Source organism: Haliotis asinina, chromosome 5 (genome assembly GCF_037392515.1).
Source record: "Haliotis asinina isolate JCU_RB_2024 chromosome 5, JCU_Hal_asi_v2, whole genome shotgun sequence".
NCBI classification, from domain to species: domain Eukaryota; kingdom Metazoa; phylum Mollusca; class Gastropoda; order Lepetellida; family Haliotidae; genus Haliotis; species Haliotis asinina.
The window spans coordinates 70,396,305-70,421,224 of record NC_090284.1 but is presented as its reverse complement, the minus strand read 5'-3'; the positions used below and the strand labels follow the sequence as shown (position 1 = coordinate 70,421,224).

Sequence of the window (24,920 nt, the reverse complement as noted above, 5' to 3'; positions counted from 1 at the left end):
AGGTACCTGGGCCCATTATCACCTGTTTCACCAAGCGTGAATACAGTTCTAGTATGTATGTATACTTTAACACATGTTGTTATTGCTCCACCCCAAACCCACAGTTACCTGTCTGCCATTGAAAGAGCGGATTTGGTCAGTTATCAGTAATCTACAACATTGTGTCGTTTCCATAGTCAACTTTGCAGATAAATGTTTTCCAGTAAGCTGATGTCAACACCCAGTTTATGGCGTAACCTGACTGTCAAAAGTGTGTTACTGAAACCAAAACTACAACCTCATATCATAGTTCACACGTCCTCTAGGTCTTGTCAAAGTGACCTATATCTTTCTCAACAGACTGAACCAGCTTTTAGTTCAAAACAGACTGTCATACATCCTGGTACTATTTGTGCTGAATGAAATGTTCTGTATCACTGAGATGTCCCAATGCTCACATCTGTGTGACCATCCCCGATGCAGTGTAAAACCATATTCACTCACTGACACATCAGTGTTTTGTTTCTTGGGGGTGCACATAATCTTCATGGCGTGTAGTTTTAATTAACAATAAAAATATGTCATTTTTTATTTTCAAAATTTTCTAATGGTTTGATAAAAGACACCACAGACAACCTAAAAATACAAAATAAGATCTAAAACATGAAACGTTCACCCAGGGGTTTTGACATTATTCACACATCATGTACATAGTAATAGAACTAGTCATAAAATATTATGAGACAATAACATAAAAATCTGCTTATTATTAACATATATCAAGTGGACCACTTGAAAGACAAAAAAGAGGTAAAGACAGATATTACATACACAGCAAAAATACTCTCTTAACTGATCTCTTTCAACACTATTATGTGGCCAATGTTGGCCATTGCAACACACTGGTGTGACTGATGGAAATTGCCCAGAACATTTGTCTATTTACAGTGTCTTCTGAACAACTGCAACAACATTCATACCTGTGTAGATATGTACATCCTATACCATGGATGGTCTGTCCCAATGACGCAAGTTGTGGGGTGTTATTCGTGTCATCTGTTTGTACCGTTGAGGTCTAACACAAGGTAAATCTCTGTTCATCAGCTTTTTGACACACCCACTATATCTATCTAAAAACATAGGTATCTCTGAACTATGGTACGACTGTTACTGAAACATGCTGACCAAACTGTATTTCACAAAATGTTAAGCATGTCCATCAAGCAACTTGCTACCTGAGGCAAAATCCATTTTCAACGTTTTCTGAGAAATTTGTACATGTCCTTCATCCATACAATGTCTAATTATTTTTCTTTTAATAGATATGCAACAAAACTGAGTTAAAGCACACTTGATATTTTCAGGTAACTATAGTTCATATGTCATGTCATGACAACAAAACTTTAGTGATATTAAACAATCAGGTGTTGTTTTACCTCATTTGAGTAGCATACATACAATAAATTGACCCCAATGTGCAAGGTAAACATTACACTGCATGGAACAACACCTTGAGCTGTAAGATGTACAAACATTATGGGATCAGGACAGTAAAGATGTTATCAAAGTATCAGCCTTCGGTATCTCTATCTGGATAGTGGTTTGCTTATTTTAGTTGATGCTAATTATTGTGTGAAACATTACATGAAGATGCTTCTAGTTATTTTGGTGTAAAAATATACCACTCAAAATAACTTGAAGAACACCCAGTTCATTTAAATGATTGTAGTTGTTCTGGCGTTGCCATGGTAACAAATAATAATCATGTGAAGAATATTGGGGAAATAGAACAAGAGCACCAAACATTTTCACATGATTTACAATAAATGGAAAATAAATAATAATCACATGAATGAAAAAAACTGCATGCTCCTAAGAAAACTTAAATTGAATAGTAAAGTTAATTATTCTGAAACATGGCATTGTTGCAGATGATGCCACATTTGTTTGGTTGTCATGGCAATCCTCATAAACAAGCATTTCAGAGTCAAAAATGATAGTAATTTTCATTGAATTTGAATGAAGAAGTGTTTCTTTTCTGTACAGAAATCACTGACATTTACATCTTCAAGACACTCCTGTGTGAAACCATATCAATATCTTATCCTAATATCTAATCATATCAAAACAAAGAAAACAGAATGTAGCTTACAGTTACACAAGTCTGTCTTATTCTTTAAAATGTCATCAGTATGGAATATATTACACCATGGACAACTTTGAAAATAAACCAGAAGGAGCTGAATCCTTAAAAAATTCATGTACATGTATTTGAAAGATCTGTTCAGAATGACACATAATGTTGAACACAATCTTTGGCCTCTCCTGAACACATCTGTAATGAACCCATGTAAGACCCTTGATATCCCTCAGTGACAAGTGGTTGTAAGGTGAGCAGTATATATGATCATTATGCTAAAGATCAGTGTGAGGCAAGACCAAGGAAACAGCATCAGTGCGTATTATCCACTGGCATTCTTTATGTATTCATAGATTTTCTTTTCCTTTTCTTCCTTCTTCTTGTTGCGCGACTCATACTCTAGCCTGAAACAGTAATGGGTTGTGTAAACCTGAGGCTGACATCAGATTTTGGGCTCATTTCCAAAAAACAATTGTGCAATTACCATAAATCGCAAGCAAGCAAGCGAGTTAGGTTTTATGATGCTTTTAGCAATATTCAAGCAATTTCACGGCAGGGGACACCAGAAATGGGCTTCACATATTGTGCCCATGTGGGGAGTCAAACCCGTGTCTTCGGCATGCGCAAACACAATTATCCACTATGCTACGCCTGATACAAGCCTGACAAGCAACTGAACACTGACTGTTATCCTTACAACATACACTAGAAGATACACTTTCCGTCAGAGGATGATCACCTACCTGTGTTTAATGATTCGTTCAATGATCATCTGTGTTGTTAGTTCATTCTTGCTATCTATCAGTTTAAACTTTCCTTGCCTCTTAGGTTCCTGAAACAAGTATCATTTGTTCTTAAGATATTTGGGTATGTCAAATGTATATAAAAATAGAAAAATATAGTCACCATAAGCACTCTAAACTGATTAGCACTGAGACTTCAAATTCTAAGTAAAATATAAATGAAGCATTTCTGGAGCATATGGTACAAACAGAAATGACACTTACAGCAAAGGGATCAGATCCATCGATGTCTGGCATGATGGGCGTCATCCCGTGGCACACCAAGTCAACCTGGAATCAACGCAAGACTTCATCAAACCAGCAGTAATGATAAACAATTAAATACTGATAAAGCACTTTATGATATATTTATCTATCAGTCACAACTTCCAATCTACATGAAGTATGAGTTTATTTTACATCTCATTTCAAACTGCTCAGGTTTATTTGGACCTGCTCATTGGACAATATTCAGCCCCTAATTAAAAGCAAATATCAGTAGATATTCCCAAAATCAAATCATAAATTTCAATGGGCGATCTTTTTGAAATTATCTTCCCTTCACTAATCCACCAGGTGCACTGATCCGGACGGTTCGACCTTAAACTGACAGCGTATGTCGTATGCGCGATGTGTGCCATACATGTTACTATTGCAGTTAACCAGTATAGCCTTCACCTTCACTGGGAACGTTCATCTTGTTGCATGAACAGTATATCTTTTTCCTTTTAAGATGATCTAGCAAGTATTATGTCCTGAAATATTTATTCTGATTTTCTATGAAACACCTGGGATAGTCATGACTGCTTATATTTCTAGAATGTATCGAGAAATAGCAGTTCGAAGCTAGACAGTGGAATCAGCTGGTCGTCATGTTTTGTCGGTTTGTTGATGTTTTGCAATCGGTAATCTAAGTTCGGTACTAGATGTCTCAGTACCACACAATTAAAACTGCGGTGTATTTTCATTGTATATGTCTTCAAATCGCTTTAGAAGTACGGTCAAAGTGGCTGCATTCATGTAACTCACTACAGCGAGGAGCTGATGGGGTGTGAGAAATGACAAACACTGAAATGTAAATTTCATCGGGTCATACAAGATGGGATTGCGATTTTTGACAACACAAATGTTTAGCAGGTAGAGAGAGTGAAAAACAATGGTCACGTAATTGTAAGATAACAGTAACGAACGAATTATGTCAATCGTCACCTACATGTAGCCATGTAATTTTTTATTATGATATACATGGGCATAACTAAAATCTACTTTTTTATGGCTGTAACTGTTTGTGATGCATGAAATATAAAATCAAAATATGGATAAATAATGCATAAAACACTCCAAATTTCTACAGCACTTTAATTATCCTGAATTTTGGGCATAGATTAAAATGTTTTGTATTTTTTCTTAATTTTTACTAAAAGGGAATAATACTAAAATATTCATTTATTAAATATAACATTTCAGACACAGAACAAGTAGTACTTTTAGGATAAGTACATATTCAAGGGCACTTTCCAAGTTCTGTCTTTTATTGCATAACTAAAAAAAATACATATATTCATACTGATTATAAATTTCAATCTCTAGCATAATAAATGGCACTGTTAAGTGTTAAAGCAACAAAGGTTTACATTTTACTGTTGTGTCTACATACAGCTTGTCTTCACAATAATCAGATTAATATACTAGTATTTCTAACTAACAGTTACATTCTATACAAAATTTCTTCAATTGTCAGGGATGTGAAATAATCACAAACTGGGGTGAGACCTTCCAGGGGGTAGTTGTTGGTTGGAGGTGTATCTCCAATTGTTTACATTGAGATTGGTGGTAGTATGGGAACTATCTGTAGAATTTTAATGCGGCAATTGTTAATGAATTACCGACCGAAATAACAAAGGGGTTGATAACATATGAAAACAATTGTCACTGATGCTGCAACACCCAAGACTTGCACTGCTTCATGTCCTGTCATCGGAAATGCCGTGACTATATACCGATTTTTCATTGCGTTTTCCGTCTTTATCTATATCGTGTCAGTTCGTACTGTACATGGAAACTAAACAAACGATGCCTTTCTAAAGTAAAAAACTCAAAGCGAAACATGGGTCAGTTAATGGATTTTTTTCGTAAACGATAGTTTTTCAATGAAGGTGACCACGGCAACACGTTTGCTGTGTTCTGTCTTTACATGTAGCAAGATGTCGCAGCGCACATTGAGTCAGGAACCAGACCAGAAGTGAGAAGCTGGACTGTCGCTGATATCATTTCAAAAGGAGAGTTATCAAACCTCACAACAAAAAGATCGCCTGTTCATGTTATCAAGTAACAGCTAATGATTTATGCGAGTCCATCTACCTATCCTTCTGTCATAAGGCATCTGGCTGCTTGTAATCAAGACTCACAGGTTTTTATAGTGTCATTCCTCTGAAATACCAAGCAGAAGTAAAACAACAACACTCTACCTTGACTGACTCTAGGCATACTGTATTAACCCTTCAATGTCGAGTGACAGGCTACAACAAATAGCATCTTTGAACATTCTTTGGCATGATGCATCAATGTATCTCACCACTGATCATCTGCTCCATGGGCATATACTCTGTCCATTTTTAAATGGGAAAAAAAAGCCCTCCAACACTTCAATCTTGTACTAGAAGTGCAGTAGCAGTTGGGACCTGAAGATTATCAGAGCCATCAAGGTGCTAGTGTGACACTTACCTTGAAATGATTCATGAGATCCTTGGTGACAGCGTAGGGTGCTCCTATCACAACCTCCGACACGTACTGGAACATGCACCAATCATTTGTCAGTGATAGTACTTAAATAAACCTTAATCAAAAGGCAATGCCTTAATGTACCCTTGGTTGAAAGGTACAATGAGAGGTGTCTACTACAGTATGCTTGAAACCAGTATGGAAGTGAAGACAAGGCATCTAGGAAAGGGAAGCAGACTATGCACCGTAGAACAGATTCAGTTGTCCTGGCTCCAGTGTTAAACACTGCCAAGACAGACTACATTCTAATACTGATAGGGGTTAATCACAGAATAAAATGGGAATATTACAAAACATTACCCTCCGCAAAGTTCAAAGAGTTCTGCCGACTACCTTGTGGAAACAGTTTGGTATAAACAGACAAAAAATCATAATGGAAGTTTTCAACCCTCAAACATTAATCCATGGCATGGAAAAGGCTGGCAAGCCAAAACCATCACCACACCTCTGGCCACAGTGCCACCTCCTCATGAGTGAGCAAATGAGTATGGTTTTACTTGGCTTATTAGCCATTAACTTATTAACATTTTGGCGATATCACAGCAGCAGACAGAAATGGGCTTCACACATTCTACCCAGAGCCCAATTTTATCCAATATGGGAACAGAACCAGGGCCCTTATTCTTGAAATGCTCACAGCCCTTGGTTCTTAACCTTGATCATAGGTGGAGTGATAAGTCTTGTCTTCAGAATGATAAGCAAATACTCAACTAAAGTTCTCATTACAATTGAACATCTGTATATTCTGTGTTGCCGATAAAATGTCTCACCTTGCAAGCCAGGACACTGAGAGTCCTTTCATGTAGGTTCATTATCGGATAGTTGGACCCTTTGTATCTGTTCACTATCTGCAACATTCAATCAACATAACTACAATCAAACATGTCAAAAAATGGGTGCACTATTACGCATGAAATGTGTCACCATCACAAAACACCAAAACCTCCCTTTTGGAACTGACTCAAACTTTGGCTACAAAACCTGGATAATTCTGAATTTCAATATGTATAAGAATGTAAATATTGTGTATTTAAAGTATGTATTTTAAACTTGGGTAGTAAAGTTTAGATGTATTTCGCATTGATTGATAGTGTCTACTTGAAACCTGTTCCCAAAAAAATTCCAGGTATTTGACTGAAATGCTCTGAACTTTGAGATCAAATCTGTTTTCCCATTTTAGAGAAAACTAGATGGTGGTCTCAGGGTGGTCTCGTGGTGATCAGTTTGTGAAAAGGTTCCATAAGTTGTAACCGAAGATGACAGTGTATGGCACCATTTCTAAGATGAGAATTACATTTTATGTTTAAGTGAAGGGTAATATCAACTCAAATACACTCAGATTCTTCAGTAGTGACTGTTGGAATCTGCTGATAGTGAAAGTGGGTTCAAATTTAAGCTGTAACAGGACTGTCCACATGTTTCTGCATAAACAAAAGGTCACTGTGCTTGATTTGCCGTCACCTTCACTTAACTTGACTAGAAACCAACCAAAAATGTGTGGCAGTGAATGAAAGATACTGAAAAACTGGATATTTGATGTGTGGGAGACTTGGCTGGATCTAACCCTGATAGAACTGACTCTAAACTTGACTTTCCACTCACCATTACACATTGCATGTCTATGGTGAATTTTAAAAATGAAATTGATCTAGACACAATTTATAGATAGGATGAGCTTGTGAGAAACTGCTACTTTAGTTGTATAGAGCTGATCTCACATTGAAGAAATACACTCACAGGGTCTGTGTGAAGTCCAACAATCAAAAAGTTGCCCTCAGCTGCAGCTTTCTCCAGGAAATCAAGATGGCCGACATCTTCAAGGTTGTCAAAGACAAGTACAACCATCCTCATATTGTCATAAAATATACAAAGAAAACCTACACTCTTTCATTCTTACCAAAACGTCTTTGACTTCTCAAAAAAAAACGTACGATACCGATGATAATATCTAAATTTTGGCTACATTTTGGTAGAGTTGAAACTCTACAGTCATATTGTCTGTAGTACCCAAAGAGTCAAAGACAAGCTAAATCATCATTTCAAAATCAGACAGATTCCAGTGGTAGCCTAGCAGTTAAAGCATCTACTCGTGATGTTAAAGGGTTTAAATGATAACTCTCCACTATACCCTGGATTCATCTATGTCTCTGAATTTATTACCTCCCTTGGATGGCATTTTACCAAATCAGACGTCTATGCTGGGAAGTTGAGCAAACCAATCACAACTCACTTTCACTTCTTAAATTATCAAACCCATTAAACTTGAGGTACTATGAAAGAGGTATAAGGGGTTCTTGCACATTTTTTTTTAAGTTTTGGACCTGTCAGTTTGTCTGTATGATTTCCCCATAATTGGAGTCAGACTGCGAACAAACCTTTAAAATTATCATGCTAAGCTGTTGATAAAATGATAATTTTATTATCCTCCTTGGCTGGCTCACAGTAGCCAATCAGCTAAATAGTCGTTACAACCACGTTTACTAGTGTCAACAACGATAGCAGTTGCAGCTGCAAAGGTTTGTTCGCAGTCTGACTCCGCTTTTCGGGAAATCATACAGACAAACTGACAGTTTATGTAAACTTACATCATAGTGACCAGTCATGTGATCCACTAGCGACAGACATCACTAGCGTCAGTCTCGCTCTGTGTATTCCCCACGAGGAGATGAAATGTCGGACGAAGACCAAAAAGCACAATCAGTCTCAATCAGGGTCGAATTGTCCTTGGACTACTATAGCAGCATGTTCATCCTGTAAATAACCCATGTGGGCCATGAGAATGCTAAAAAGCATGGTTATACTGTCCTCTGAGGGGGTACCATCACCAACGGTCGCGATGACCTTCAAGGCCGTCTCGACATAACGAGCCGACCTTGTAACACAGTTAAATTGCGCCTTGTTACTTGCGCGCACCCCGCGCCTTTGTTCGTTCAACTTCAACACGGGCGGCAATCTTATATGCTGAAGGCAGTCTTTAATTGCTTGGAACTGCCCTTGAATATCTAGAGAATCCACAGAATTAGGGTTACCTTGAGATTGGATGGATTCACGGTCTGCACTACTGACAGTCTGGGTCAATTCAGCAGAATCGACGCTTGATGACGTTTGACAGGAAAACGATCGAGATTGTTGCTCAAAACGCTTCGCTAGGTCGTTTTGGCGGAGAAGAACTGTATTTAGTTTGTCAGCAATTTCATCTAATGAGACTGATTGTGCCTTTTGGTCTTCATCCGACATTTCGTCTCCTCGCGGGGAATACACAGAGCGAGACAGACGCTAGCAACGTCTGTCTCTAGTGGATCACATGACTGGTCAAATGATTACATGCCCGAAACTTCATAGTACCTAAAGTTTTATGGGTTTGAGAATTGAAAGTGAGTTGTGATTGGTTTGCTCAACTTCCCAGCATAGACATCTGATTGGGTAAAATGCCAGCCAAGGGAGACACAGATGAATCCAGGGTATAGTGGGGAGTTATCGGAATGTATAGCCTGGAGATACTGAGGATGGCACTCTGAATGAAGTTTAGTCTTGATTGACATTGTATCATTATTTATGGACTGATGTCACATTCAGCTTCCAACATTTGACTTGTCAAGCAACAAAGGATACGGAAGAGATCATAGGCTCCAGATACATAGACAATCTTATCCCCTGGGGCTGGTTCCTTGCCCCCAGCAAACTGAATGATCTTCCTGGATGTGGGCAAGAACTGTGACACTCCGGTCCAGGGACTGTGAGACGATGAATCCTTAGAGGAAAGAATATACAGTTTCATTTAAAAAATCCATGACATATCTAAAACTATTTTTGGAAATCTAAGTCTAAAGTAGCCCAATTGCTAGATAAAACTGAATCCAAAAATTAGCATTTACTTCCCATTCATCGTGTATGGATTTCCTTAGTAACTGGTGTGATGTGGGAACGAATGTTACATGTTACAGGGAACATCAGCAGCACTGGGCCTAGATTTACTAAGCTGTCTTAGCACTAAGAGTCTTGAGTCTGTGTTAATGTATGGCACTTACGAGGATCTCAGCACTAACAGTCTTGAGTCTATGTTAATGTATGGCACTTACGAGGATCTCAGCACTAAGAGAGCTTTGAAAATCTAGGACCTGGTGTTGCATACAGTTTGAATATATACTTTACTATCAATGGATAAAATAGCTACACCAATTCAGCTGTTTTATTAAACAGAAATATTCTGTGTTGGATGGTAATAAAAATCTCTCAGCTTAATTCAACAGAATATGCATGCTCATTAAAATTTATTGCAATAAAACATAATTTCCAGATAGCATGACAAAGACTAGCCATTAGTTCATTGCTAAATGCATGCTTTCATATCAAACTGAATTTCAGAAATAATATGACGCTATGATCAGGAATATAATGAAAACTGATCAGGATGATTTACAAACTGAACTTATTACAATACTGATAATGATGATTCTACTGAATTATCTCTGAATCTAAAAAATACTTCCTATTTTTTCAAATCATGCATATATATGTAAAATGATTTGAAGATAAGTCTGAAAACCACATTGTAGATGGCTACATTGTAAGGCAGATAATTTAACTTCACTGTAGGTTGTCTAGCACAGTTCAGACCTGTCAGTGATGGCAGTGATAGTATAAAGTGCAATAGAACATTTTGCCACTGAGAAGCTTGACTGTAGGCTGTCTAGCACAGTCAAGATCTATCAATGCTATAGTACAAACTGCTCCAAAACACTTTTTCACAGTGAGAAGCTGTCATCAATAAACCAGAAACAAAAAACAAATTCATTAACTATTCTGGACGAGTCATGTGAAGTGAAAGTTAATGAGTTACAGTAATTACTCGATAACAATGAGGACAGTTTAGTTTCAGGATGACTACAGGTTTATATAAGTCACATGTCAGTATGGTGCAGATATATGCTTCTTGTGTCTGAGCAGATTAAAGTACTAAAAGGAATTGTATGAGAGTGTGCAGGGTGTCCCCCAAACCAAGAATAGACACAAACTGAGACTGATGCAACTCAGTACCTTAAACATTCCAGTTTAACATGCTGAAAATTTGGTATTACTCTATTCAAGACCATACAGAACGTGCAATATTACCATATGGGGTGAAATGACAATTCAGAAAGAACTTACCCTACTTTCTACAATATCATGAAATTGATGAATGTACCCAAGTTACACTGTTCATTGAAAATTACTGACTAGCCCTGTTTTCAGTTGGTTTACATGTCCAAAAAGAAATCAAACCATTTCATCTTCCACAATTTTGCTGGTACTAAAGAATTAAACACAAACATGTAGATGACACTATGAGAGAGGCGTAGCTGGAATCGGAGTATCTTATGCAGGAATGAAGTCTTCATGGACATTACACACCATTTCTTACTAACAGTAAGAAAGATCGTCTTGAGGGTTTCATTTCACATGTCTTATTTGAACCCAAACACTGTCAAAATTCTTTCCCTTTTTAACAAATTTCAGGGTGGATCAAATAAACCAGCTGAAAAACAATTGCAACCGTATGTAGCCAAAATTACATTGAAACACTGTTAACATGAAGTGTCAGTCCCAGTCTGCATGTTTAGAAAGTAACGAAATGACCTTAGCCATTGTATGACATCACATAATCCACCAGTTTCAGCTGTAGTTCAAAATATTGTTTCTTCTTTTCGAGTCCATATTTTTAAATAAACAATAGGCAAAAGACCCTGCAAACCCCTTCAACAAGCCGTGCAGCAGATGCCAGCATATCATAGTACTTACACTGGCATTATCCTAGCAAGTTACCACCAATGTGAATACCGCCATACATAAAAACAATGAAACAATTATTGCATTACATTGCCAACCTGCAGGTAAAATACAGTCTGTCACCATGCTCTGTGGACAGTACTGTGTACGTTACGGTACAACACAGTCCGTCACCATGGCATTTGGACAGTACTGTGTATGTCAAGGTTTGGTGCGTGTCAAGGTAAGGTACGACAAAAAACAGTAACATGGAAAGGGTTCATCAAAGCATTGGAAATATTAACAAAATAGTTTAGTCATCAAACATTTGAAATAAGTTTGTCTCTGAATACATGTCTAAATTGTTGTGTATGGTTCATAAGCCTCCTTCAAGCACACATGACACATGTGAAGCATGTCATCAAGCACATATGAACATCGCCTGACACAAGAGGCACATGTCAAGCACACATGACAGATGACAATCATCAGACACATGTCAAGCACACATGATATATGACTATCAAGAGGCACATAAAACACATGCACAGCATTAGACACATGGCAAGCACATATGAGCATCATGAGGCACATGTCAAGCAAATGTCACGCAAATACGGTTGGGACAGTCAGGGACACAATAACCAGGTCGGTGAAATAATATTTCACAACCCGGGTCCCGAATAAAATACAAGGGCCATAATGTGACTCGTCATGAGTGGCTGATAGTCTAATGCCATATCATTCATAAAAATGAAAACAACAAAACCTCAGGGTTTGCAAGACACCGTTGAAGATTGGTGCACTTAGACAGGGGTGTGTCTCTCTCAACCAATCACTGCCTTTCATAGTTTCACTGACCATGTTGATGGTGACTAGGCAAAACATTAGACTTGAAGCAAATACCATCTAACAATTCCAATTCATTCATCAGTGAACAGCAATAACCAATTTAGTAAATAATTACTCTGTGAAATTGATTTGTAGAGTAGAGTGTAACATATCAATCCTTGAAATTTCCTGTCTATAAGGAAGCAAACATATGGTCAAGATGACAGTTATGTGTTCACTGATATAATCTCCAACATGTGATTTCAGATTGAATAATCAACTTGTGATAAATATGCAACACCTCACCTGGTTATGATCACAGAATGATTTACTGCCATGAGACCAATCTCACACCTGTCAAGTTTTATTATATAAAGTGAAATTCTTCAGATTGGTTTAACCATGTTCGTAAGGGCTTCCTCTGCCATTGTGCTAAACACTGGATGATTAGAAGCTGGATGTTTCCACAGAACGGATGTGCCACCATCTTGAAAGCTCTGCCCCTGCCTTTGGTTTTCCAAGATGTGAAGTTCATACAAATTTATGACCAAACTGACCATTGTCACAATGACTGTCAAGTAAGGTAATTTACTCTATTAACTGTTACAGCTATAAAAGATTTTGTCAGGCAATGCTACCTTGGGTACCAGGACGGTTGGGTACTCAGGTCAAAAAGTTCAACCTGTCCCAGTCCGACAAGTAAATACAACATGTCAAGCACATATCAAACACACATGCATATATACAGAGTCGGTGCTAGATCCCCTCCCCAGAGTCATGCTACTCACAGAGCTGATTGTCCCAACATGGGATGATGCCACCGCTTCGCCCTCGTCTGGCTGATGGTGAGTCTTTGTCACCAGCAGCATTCTGTAACACAAACAAAACTACTGGAGAAAAATTCCTGGAGAGTCTTTCGAGTATACTCCTTTTATTTATGAGTCCCAGACTGTGAAAAAGGCAACTAAAATTAAAACTGACAGCACCCATATTGTCGCTCACCATTTTGAACTACTTCCATCTGGAAACCACTTTCGATTACCTCCACTTACCTATGTACTAATTATCATCAGCATTCATTTGTGCTTGTAATTACTGTGTACATTTTTGGCTAATTTGGTATACATTTATTATGAGGCCATCTTTGATAAAGAAAAGGAATTTCCTTCGGGATAATAAAGTTTTATCTTTTCTTCTCCTACTTAACATAGGTAGTCACACAGCCTGAACAACTAGCCTCAAACAAATATAATGAATTTAAAAGAGTATGGTTTATCACTGCTTGGAAACAAATTCAAATTCTGTCCCATTTGTGTGAAACCCACAGTTTGGATACCGGTGCCTACATGGAGTGAGTATGGCCTTGTGTCGTTTTTAGCAATGTTCCAGTAATATCACAGGAGGGTACACCAGTAACAGGCTTCATACACTGTATTCATGTGGGGAATCGAACCCAGCTTAACAGATCAGATTAGCTGCTGCCCACATTGAACCCACAGGCCCTCATGTCTTTGCGAAGACTAAAGATTTCTTTTTCAAATTTGAGATGAGCCCCCAACTGGAAATGCTTTACAGTGCAATGTGACAAAGCCAGACACTTCTGTGTACGCCACCAGCCAGCTTTGATGATCACAATGCTACCATTGCATGGAATTGAATAAAACTTAATGTAAACATAATCATGGATGATTGGCCTGTCATTGCACATACCGATTCTTTATAGTTATTTCTGCAAGTTGATCAAAACCCAATTTTGACTCTCAACTAAACAATACTGAAAGACGATAAGTTTGCACAAAACAGGGGTGTGGTTCTAGCACAGGCTGTTTTCCCAGGTATAGTTAGGACTAGGATACACTATGGCCTGGTGCCTTTAGCATGATGAGCAAACCCTTGGATACTCCACTGACTTACAACAGATTACAAAAGAGAGAAATCTGTGTATGAACCACTTTCCTCCCTGACCTCTGATCCCTGATCCCCGACGCCATGGGAAACAAGAGTGAGATAGTGAATCTACCGGAAACACTTATACAATTTTCAACATTAAGGAACAAGCTTCAGTTATTATTTCATGGTGTTTCATGGTAAGCTGATCAGCCAGTGGTCAACAGCGTAAGCACACTATCAGCACACTCCCAACCAGACCTGGAAGCTGGCACTTCTGGGTGGTCCCCTCTACCAGTAATAACACTTATTCAGCTGGTGTGGTGTCCTCTCAACAGTCGTCTTCAGGAAGCAGGTATATATATATCGGTTACAGAGAATAAGCAAAGAAGTAAATCAAATATGACAAAACAGTCATACCTGCCAACCAGATCTGTGGTTGAAACTCCTTCAGTTCGCTTGCACTCTCTGCAACGTGACAAAACATTACAGATGAATATTAAGCTATTTCGTACTTGAATATTAGTTCCCAAATCTTTGTATCAATGACAATTTCAGTTTTCAGAAATCTTTCAGCCATCCCAGGTAAGAATTGTAGATTTTGTGTCAATTACTTGTATTTCTTGGCATCTTTGACGAGCTGGTATGTGTCATGGCCATCGGCAGTAGTGGTGATATCATCTGCAAATACATGAGATAGGTCTACAGGTGGGCAAATGTTATGATATCATCAACAAATATAAGATAAGATGATATGCTATGCACTCATAAAATAGTCAAATATATCCATGTTTAGTAATGGATCTTGATAGTCTGCCAATATCACAAATGTGTTGTCTTGATTCAAGTAAGTGGTGAGGCAAATTAATTAAGTCCCCACGCCAGGTGCGTCATATCCTTGGAGCTCTTCACAACAGGTCTTTCTTACCTCCATGAACACAGAAGTCACAGTCGTATTTACTCAGTGTTTCAAGTGTAGTCACATATGGGGCATCCTCAATAACCTGAAACATAATCAACTCAAGTACATGCATAACATATACCACCAATGGCCTGGTATCATGCTCTGACGTAAGTCCTGGAAATGAAGCTAAGCCTGTACAAACCCTATGAGGTGTAAGTTAAGCCTAAAATTGTTTTCCTTGAAAACTCTAGAAATACCAAACAAAATGCATTGTTGATATGTCCAAAGGGTTTCATAAACACAATACTCAAGTGTAGGAGCACAAAGTGAACAAATTCTAGTTTTCCTGTCAGCTAGTTTAACCTAGCCTAAATCAACCTTTATATTGGTAAACTGTTTTGTTCACATAGAGTCAATGGTCCTACCTCATCCACCCACTTGATGCCGCGCACCATCTTGTATCTTTCCTGTTCATGAAACACTGGGGGTCCTTTATGCTTGGCAATCTCCTCTGAAAGACAGAACCATACCCTTAGAAATCTTTATGGAAGTATCTAGGTACCTCTGACCAAGACAACAACCCACCACCCAAAGATGATTACTGGGTACATACCATCTGAGTGAACGCCAACCTTTAACACATCGCCAAACTGTTTGCCCTGAGGACAAAAGAGCTTATGTTAAGATAAAACATTAAATGGTACCATGCTTCCAGGATAGAAAATGGACCATTAGCAACTCATAAGTGATGCTTTTGAGTCTAACAAACACAAACAGTGCCAAAAACTGAAGATCTGTGGACATGAAGACACGAAGCTTCAATAGGCAGCTCAAGGGATGTAACTCTGTGTAACATATTATGGGGTCTTAGACAAATGCTCCATGTGAACAAAATACAATGACACCATAAATGGAATCTTATATGCCAAACTTCAGCTCCTTTAGAGCCAAATATACATTTTCTGACATTTTAAGCATTTAAAACAAGGTAAACATGATAAACAAGGAAAAAGGAGGTACTATGAGCCCTCCTACTAGATTCACACATACACAATTTTAATACATGTTAAACAAGTATTGGCTCTTTCAGCCAGTTAGTAATGGCCTAACTACATAGTACATTTATACCATTACATTAAATCTGGAAAAAGTGAGCAATGGTCTAAGATAGGTTTTTCAGTTATGCTGCCACTTGTAGCAAGAGTAATCAGAAGATGGCAAATCCCCCAGTTTTGTTGAAAGGCACTGAAAGGTTTTCGAGTTGTGCTCCAGAATTGAAGCTCACCCTTCTCTTCTGAGACTACATCCAGATTATTTCCATGGAACCAAGAAAAGAAAACATGACAAAAATATGTAAATAGTTTCATGTGTCTGTCAAAGTCGTATTGATTGACATTCAGAGATTTTATATCAGTTTACTCTGACTAAATAATGACCATTACTACCCGTTTCAAAATGGCTGTCCTTGTGGTTTTGTTGAAAGCTACGACAACTTAATAAAAAAAAATGCAAATATCAAAATTAAAACAAATTAAAGTTATAGGAGCAATGTTAGGCTATTACCTTGTTCAAGGAATGTATCCATCAAATACACAAAAACATATGATATATAGTTCATCTGTAGATTCCCAAGTGATGTGTCTCTTAACAGTCTAATATACGAAAATGTGATGTATCGTTTCAGGTTTTTCACATTGCTGTATAGTCCCAAGATAGCACACCTGGCAACAAACTGCATAATGTGCGTTATTCTTTTCAAAAGTAATTTAGTTAGCCAATAATGAGCAATCAATCAATGTATTAGCAGTTAATCCTTTGAAAGAAGGGTGATGTTTTTACATAGGCACAGATATGACAGAGTGTATTCAGTATAGGTTAGTAAACGTACATACATAAACACTACCTTTTGACAAATAACCATTTAAATCCGCATAAAAGTAATTAATCAATCAGCATGTTATCGGTTAATCCTTTGATCAATCCAGACACAAGAAATGCCAAATGGGGGCCTTTGTCGGGTAATCTAAGTGGCATTACCACTAATTATACCTGTTATAAATTCATTAACTGAGCATCAAGTGAATGATGACAAATACCGTGTAGGTTTATACCACCTAACATGGATTACAACCTAGCGACACCAAGTGATTTTGACAGAATCGTCTATGAAAACAAGGGTTGTAACTCGAAAACTAGGCAAAGCAGGAGACAAAACTAAATGATTGTAGATTGTGAGAACATATAGCTTTCATTTTTCACAACAACTGTCATGATTTCAGGTTTGTACAAACTTGTAAACAAAATAGTTTACCCCCTGAAATGTAGATGAATTCTGCATAGACCCTCATTTCTATACCTACAATTACGTCAAGGAGACACGCCACGCAGATTGGTTGAAATTTCGTTTGCGGTTTAGAATTGTACACTGTTGACAAAAAGGTCGATTTAAGGTAATTAAAGATCGAAATGAGCAGTATTAATGATAGGGTTTCATTTATAACGATGTCAATGATTTATGCATTTGCACCCCCTAGAGTATATGTGATCTTTAAGAGATGTTAACATACTTGCACCAGGAGCAACCTACGATAAAAACCTAATTGCACCAGCCACATCCCAGTTGCAACGTAGTGCGTTGAAATTCAAGATGTTACTGTGCACAAAAATAAACATATTCTTGTAATAATGTACCCACTAAACCACAGCAACACATGGGCACAGCTGATCTCTGGTTACAAGAGCGGTCATTGACGTGACGTGTTTATGAATAGCAGTGTTTCAATAGCTATAGCTATACAACAAAAATGAGCTGACATATTTATGCTTATAGATTTATTATTGATTTATTTCTCAAAAACTCACTTCCACCTAGTAGAAGTTAGAGTCACGACTTGGTTGCACTTTGTAATATTGGGTTCCATCACTTACAAGGCACATAGTGCATAGTGCTAACGTTCATTTATGATATGACATACATTTTTGCTGCGTTACAGAGAGAACATAATACAATACAAAACTGCACTCCTGTTCCTGTCCTACCAAAGTGCTGAGTTCAATTCCAGTGACATCTTGACATGGCACAAAATACTGAAACGGAGCCACAACCAGTGTGTATATACATTATCATTACTGACATGAGCTCACACAGAAACTGACTTATAATCAATATCAATTATCCACAAGATTTAGCTCATTCCAGAACTGTGACATGTTGTACCACTAGCCTGGCTACAATACAAACACTCTAATACCATTAGCATGATGTTAACATATCACTTTAGAAACCATGCACTGGAGATATTTCTAAAAACACTCTTGACACCATAAGTAATCTGTGTATTTCACTCAATGAATAATTTCACAATACAGGGTTATCTAGAATTTTCTGCTTAGTCCCCTTACCACAAAATGGGGAGAAAATTCATTACTTTGATTAGAATTGGGATTTTAAAGAGCCTTATTTGACTAAATTTTAAAGTTGTATTACACTGCAATCAATGAAATAACGCATTAACAAGAAGTTAATTCTTCTTTTGGTAAGGACATCTGTAATAATATACATTGTAACTGTAACAAGGTGAAATGGAAAACTTATCTTTCCAAATTGAGAATATAGAACATCTAGATAAACGGACTGTGTAATTGTCAGTAAGACAGCCTAATCATTGAAATAGATAAGTCCTCTATCTCTGCTAGGTGACCATGAACTGACCCGACACACTCGTAAGTGATGATAGTATGTCATTAACTATGTCAAGTTCAAGGCCAGAAGTCATGATATAAGATATGGATTGTAGATGAGCACTGAGGAGGATACCAATTCACGCTTGGCATTTGATAAATGGCAATAGCCTGATTTGTATGTTAATCCCTGGCAAAAAAGTGACAGTACGTCGAGTATATCATCTGTGTCAGCAAGAACGAAACAATTTTCGATTCAGTACTGATTCAAACTCTCAAATCAAAACAGAACTGCATCACACAGCTAAACCTTGTCGTTCAACAGAGAAAACTTCAGTCACAATCCTTATTAGCTGCCAACTGAAGGTGAAAGTCATGGTAACTGCCTGCTAATTGCCTGCAATTTGACATGAAAGCAATGGTTATCAAAGCCAAATTAACCATATATATGCCTCGGTCATGTGTAGCTGATAATGTTCTTACACTGAGTGCCTTGTCACAATGTCTCAACTTACATAATCCATTCATGTGCTTTTTATCTTGTTCATGAGTCCATCTAACATGCCACAATATGTCTTGCCACTTTCATGGTGCAAATACATCCATTCTATCACATGAAAACTTATTTCCAGTTATGTATTTATAAACCTTACAATAGTTTGCTACATTATTTAGAATGACAATGCTGCAATTGCAAGAGTTGTATAATCCCCAGGGAGTTGAGATTGATAATATGATGTGATGTTGTGACTGACATCAATACACCTTGATCATGTACCAGCTGCACAGATTATGAGCACTATGTATCTATCCTATCATAATAATCATTTCATTACCTTACAGGTAATATGTATTTCATATAAGGACCCTGGAAATTAAGAAGTAAGGAGCCTGATGAACCCTAATGTTGTTGGTAAAGTAAAACATTATTTGATTGGCTTATAGGAACCTAGTGTTTTACGTAAGGACCATAGAAATTAGGAAGAGGATGATTTGTGGAGCTCCAATTTTGTTGTTCAAGGTAAAACAATGTTTTCTACATTGCTTGGCAAGCATTTGGATTAAACAAGCAAACCATTGCTTACATGATCACTACTCTATGAAAATTAAATATATATTACAGTTTGTAACTGTATCCCGAACGTATGTACACATGTAACATGTATAAAATTAATAAATAACTGTAAGTTTAAGCTTGTGATGTCTGTTTAAATGAATGCACTTACTGACATGGTCCATTTGTTCTTATTTCAGAAATATGAAGTCTAAGTAAACTTAGTCTCAGTGTGTTTCGTTACACTCCACCACTGAGTCTAACAAAGCCTAGTAGAAGGTGGCGTCAGGTAACCTTTGAGCGACCAATGACCGTCCAATCAAACACGAGAAGGTTAAATAGATTTAACAAATCAGACAACGGCTACTATTTATGGATGGGAGGGACTTTCAAAATATTTAGGTCACTGACACAGATCTGTCCACAAACAAAAATCTGTATATAGCACAGTTATTTGACCTGCAGTGTATACCCGTTGGGGTTTCTGTTGACATGGTTACCATTAGCTAATATTTCCGCAAGATAACATACTTCAATAGAACCAAAACACTATTTTCAGCAATTGTTTACTCACCGTTGTCATGGTTGTACGTATGCCATGTGCATCAGCCGGAAGCGAGAGTACACTTAATAGCATTCAGAATCGTTCAGGTACGAACCTTTTCGAGATAAAAAAGTTCAAAAGGTATGTGCAAATGTGCACTTTTGCAATTTGGTAAGCTGTGTTCTGATTGGTCAATCTCAAAGGTTCCCTGACGCAACCTCCCATAAGGTTTTGTTAGACTCAGTAGTGGAGTGTAACGAAAAGTGCTGAGGATAAGTTTACTTAGACTGAGAAATATGTGTCAGTTTTGAAAAATTCCACAAGCTGAATCCTTGTAAGTGAAAGTATGTATGCTAACAGTAACTCACCTTGGTTGTTAATAACAATCACTGAATATAATATATATACTTTCCATGATCACCATGACAACAGATCAGTCACCTAACAAAACCATGTCAACTGGAGGATTTAGGAAGCCTGTATACAGCATATCAATCAGTGTTTTAACAAATATGCCATCCATGGCAGATCTTCCATTAAAAAATGTGCATTAGGAACTGTCCATTTAAACACGTGAAAATCCTGTATCATAATATTGGTATTTCTTTACAGCAACAACCAATGGAACAACAACAATGGTATGTTTTCAGAAAATGTTGTTTCATGCTGTGACTGAATTCAGGTTTTGCTCCAACATAAATCCCAGTATGCCAAACAACATCCCTCCCAGAATATTAAATGTCATTTCAACCCAACAAGTTCAACTCACCTGTCGCAATGCATTGGCATGACCGAAGTGAACCATATCAAAACTGAAAGGAAATAAGTACAAGTTGATGGTTAGTTTTCAAATTTTGTGTCGCGTACTCACAGAAGATGTAGGAGAGCACAGGCGTCTAATAGATGTGCAGTCGTGTCCCGTCTATCCGAACACTTGTGTTTTTACTGAAATTGTCTGGATGAGCGAATTTTCAGATATCTGAACCACAGGCACATGTACAAAGGAATGTACAAAGAAACGTACAAAGAAATGAACATAGTAGGCATCAGTCTTTATTGATTACACATAAACAAATACCAGTGCATACATAAAATGTCTCAGACCTGTTCATGCAGTTATGCTCACTTGAAGAAATCAGTCATAGCATTTTGCACTGGCTATGGAGAATAGCAAGAAGACTTTCGCCGGTCAGTTCGTCACTGTCGACATTCACAAAATCATCGGCAGTAAGAGTCACAGTTGCAACTTGTGTACAGGATCATAGTGCATCGCAAAGTTCCGTCAAGGCCATGTATACTTGTGGGTCCTCATTTGATTGGATAATATCCACATGACTAAAGCAGTTAGCAATTGTCTTTTCATTCACAGCTGTCCAGGCTTGCTTGATGATCCAGATTAATTAATTATAGTGACCCACAAATTGACACGCCTCACAATTAACTCAGTGACACCTTGCTACTCAGAGGTTAGTTAATGTTCTCATGCTTCAAAGACTGCTGACTTCTTTAATGTTATGGCACGCGAGGCCCTCAGTAATTGCGTGTGAAAACATAGAGCCATCCAGATATACGAGACAAAAAATGCACATAATTTAGTGTTTTGTATGTGAAAATGACCATACAGCTGCGGAAACTGGATTTCCGGAGAGGTGAGTAACTTTACAATGTTGTGAATTCGTTTTAAGCAATTTTCGTTCAGAAGGCGAGTTTTCCGGATATCTGAGGTGCGGATAAACGGGGCACGACTGTATATTCCATTCAATGTTTCTGTCCAAATAATAATGTGAAACACCAAACGTTGAGGATTTCTTTACCTGGCTTTGTGAGATGATTGTGTCATTTGGATCATTAATATCAGCAACATTATTATACAAGTTTAAAAATAAATTCTGTTATATCATAATTACATGAGAATTGATTCTGTCAACTTATCAGTCATGTACATGCTGCAAGTGGAGTTTAACAAAATAAACAATGGTAGTGTCAGGGTCAATTCAGAAAGTTTGATGAACAACAAATATCAGCTAATATTTCATCAGTGTCAAATGGGAGGCAAGTTTTAAGTGATAAGTGTTGTAGTCCTTGCCACATGGGAAAATTCCATGACCCTGCATAGGGTGTACCATGTCGACAAAATTCATTACAACTATCATAAATCTGAGATTCAGACCCACTATGATAAAATCCAGACACATGCACACAAGAATCTAACACAAGGTCCTAACATGACAGGATTACAAATTATCCATGAATTTTCCCTATAGTAAGTACCCTAAACTAATTCACATTTGTTTTGTTTCTTTAATATTTTATGCCACACACAGCAATATTCCAGCTACCAGTATGTGAATCAGTCTGTAAATAATGGTAAGTCTAGACCAGACAACCCAGTGATCATCAGCATGAGCATAGATCTACCCATTTGGAATACAATGACATGTGTCAACCAAATCAGCGAGTCTGACCACCCGATCCTGTCAGTTGCCACTTACAACAAACATGGGTTACTGAAATTCAGCTCTAACTGGGACCTTCATAGGTATTTTCAAGCGATGAAATTAGTAAATCTCTGAAAAACTATGAGGTACAGTAGTTATCAAAGAACTAAAGTTTCTTTGTGTAAATGGTCCAGAAGCAGTTGTCATTATGTGTTGTAATTTAGACAAGAAAAGAAAACTCTTACATATTACGTTCAACCTTTTTCTAACTATATGTACAGCATCTAAAATCATTAAACGTAAAAAACAGAGGAATACCTGATTCAGTCACAGATGACTGCATGCAGGACTTAAAACAAAACCATTTCATATGACAGAATAATGACCAGCTGACTTTAACCAGTAATACAGAATTAAGGACTTACACACATCTCTTGATATCACAATGACAGATCGGATACATCACGATCAGAAATCATATAATCGAAATATGGTCTCTGACCAAGATCAGTACAAAACTATATTTTAGCAATTCTCAGAGTTGAGACTGAAAGGGGCCTATCTGTACGCCAACAACAGTCAACCATGCAATCGATATTCCAAGCTACTGTTGTCGCAAAGTGAGCGAATAATCACAGTTACCATAAAAGTGGCGTGATGTGACATTTGTGATCTACCACTGCATTGACACGCCCACCCTAACAACCGACACCGATACCTCAGTTAAAGAAATAAATCGGCTATGCTAATGAAATTATTCCATTTGTTCATGTTACCATCCGTCCATCCATACTGTCGTCTGTTTTTGCTTCTTTCCTGGACTTGGCAAGTCCTCACTTCGTTGACATGTTTCACCGGACGCCATTGCTATGTAGCCAAGAGGTTTGTCTACATTCCACGTTCGTTTCTGTCGGATTCGCACAAGCTCCTCTTCAGCACTTCGCTCGTGTAACTATCGGCCTATTAGACTGGTGTCCGGCTCTTAGCCTTTATGCAGAATCAAAAAGGTTGTAGTGAGGCGACGAGCTTAAGAGATCTCAGACAGGCAAAACGAGCCTGCCGTAACTAACGCCAGTCGCGTCTCTCATGATCACGTGATCCAAACAGGCCCACCTTTCGAAACAGTACGTTCTGTGGAAACTTTAATTGGTATTTCAACAGCAAATCTGTGTAGGACAGTTAGAAATGAACATATGTAGCCTTAAAATATCCATCAGAGTACAAAACAAGTATATGAGTGTATGACAGTTTGAAATGGATTTACATAGTTTTAAAATGTCCGTCAGACCACAGGGACTTGTATCGCTTAGAAACAGCGCTCGAAAGACATATATGTGTATAGACCATACCCTAGTACTATATAAAAGGAAAGGGATGTAACGAAGAAACCACCCCCTGTTCGATCAAAGTTACATGTCACCGCGTAAAATATTTTCAAGGCAACGTCGAGGCCAACGGATCGAACGCTAGATGATTTCCCTACAAAACGAGCCATAAATGGCCACAATCGGATCATTATTTCAAAAGTTATACTCCACGAATCATCGAAAACAGCTACCTCCGCAATTTCACGCCAAAATCATGGATCACCAAATACGGCGAAAACTCACCTTTTAAATTAGTTTATTAATTCCAGACACGTTGACAGCACCAGCGCTGGGCTGGATTCGATCGGCTGCGGCATTCCGTGGGTCGGAAAACTTATTGCAACACCTACATGTCATTTTCTCGACAGTAAGCAAACATTTTCACCAAAATCGCTGGCAAACCTACTCACTTGTCGGCCATACGTGACCTTGACATTCATTGAACTGAGCAGATCCGCGCAAACAGACTCGGGCCATCCGATTGGTGGGAAATAAAATATACAGTGGCAGTGGCCAGTCGGATGGCCCGAGTCTGTTTGCGCGGATCTGCTCAGTTCAATGAATGTCAAGGTCACGTATGGCCGACAAGTGAGTAGGTTTGCCAGCGATTTTGGTGAAAATGTTTGCTTACTGTCGAGAAAATGACATGTAGGTGTTGCAATAAGTTTTCCGACCCACGGAATGCCGCAGCCGATCGAATCCAGCCCAGCGCTGGTGCTGTCAACGTGTCTGGAATTAATAAACTAATTTAAAAGGTGAGTTTTCGCCGTATTTGGTGATCCATGAT

General features: G+C 38.0%; 1 protein-coding gene across 1 annotated transcript; it reads right to left on the bottom strand.

Moving 5' to 3' along the window:
* Positions 1 to 554: 554 nt before the first annotated feature.
* LOC137285177 (ethanolamine-phosphate cytidylyltransferase-like) lies at positions 555 to 23,836 on the bottom strand. The gene is made up of 15 exons (XM_067817418.1): positions 23,543 to 23,836; positions 21,098 to 21,140; positions 15,663 to 15,708; positions 15,475 to 15,560; positions 15,074 to 15,149; positions 14,760 to 14,826; positions 14,566 to 14,613; positions 13,047 to 13,128; positions 9,295 to 9,433; positions 7,420 to 7,496; positions 6,453 to 6,530; positions 5,626 to 5,691; positions 3,127 to 3,192; positions 2,863 to 2,951; positions 555 to 2,523 (listed from the first exon to the last, which is right to left on the bottom strand). Exons 1-15 carry the CDS (start codon positions 23,629 to 23,631, stop codon positions 2,442 to 2,444), a joined length of 1,134 nt encoding a protein of 377 aa, XP_067673519.1. The 5' UTR covers positions 23,632 to 23,836; the 3' UTR covers positions 555 to 2,441.
* Between the last annotated feature and the right edge of the window lie 1,084 nt (positions 23,837 to 24,920).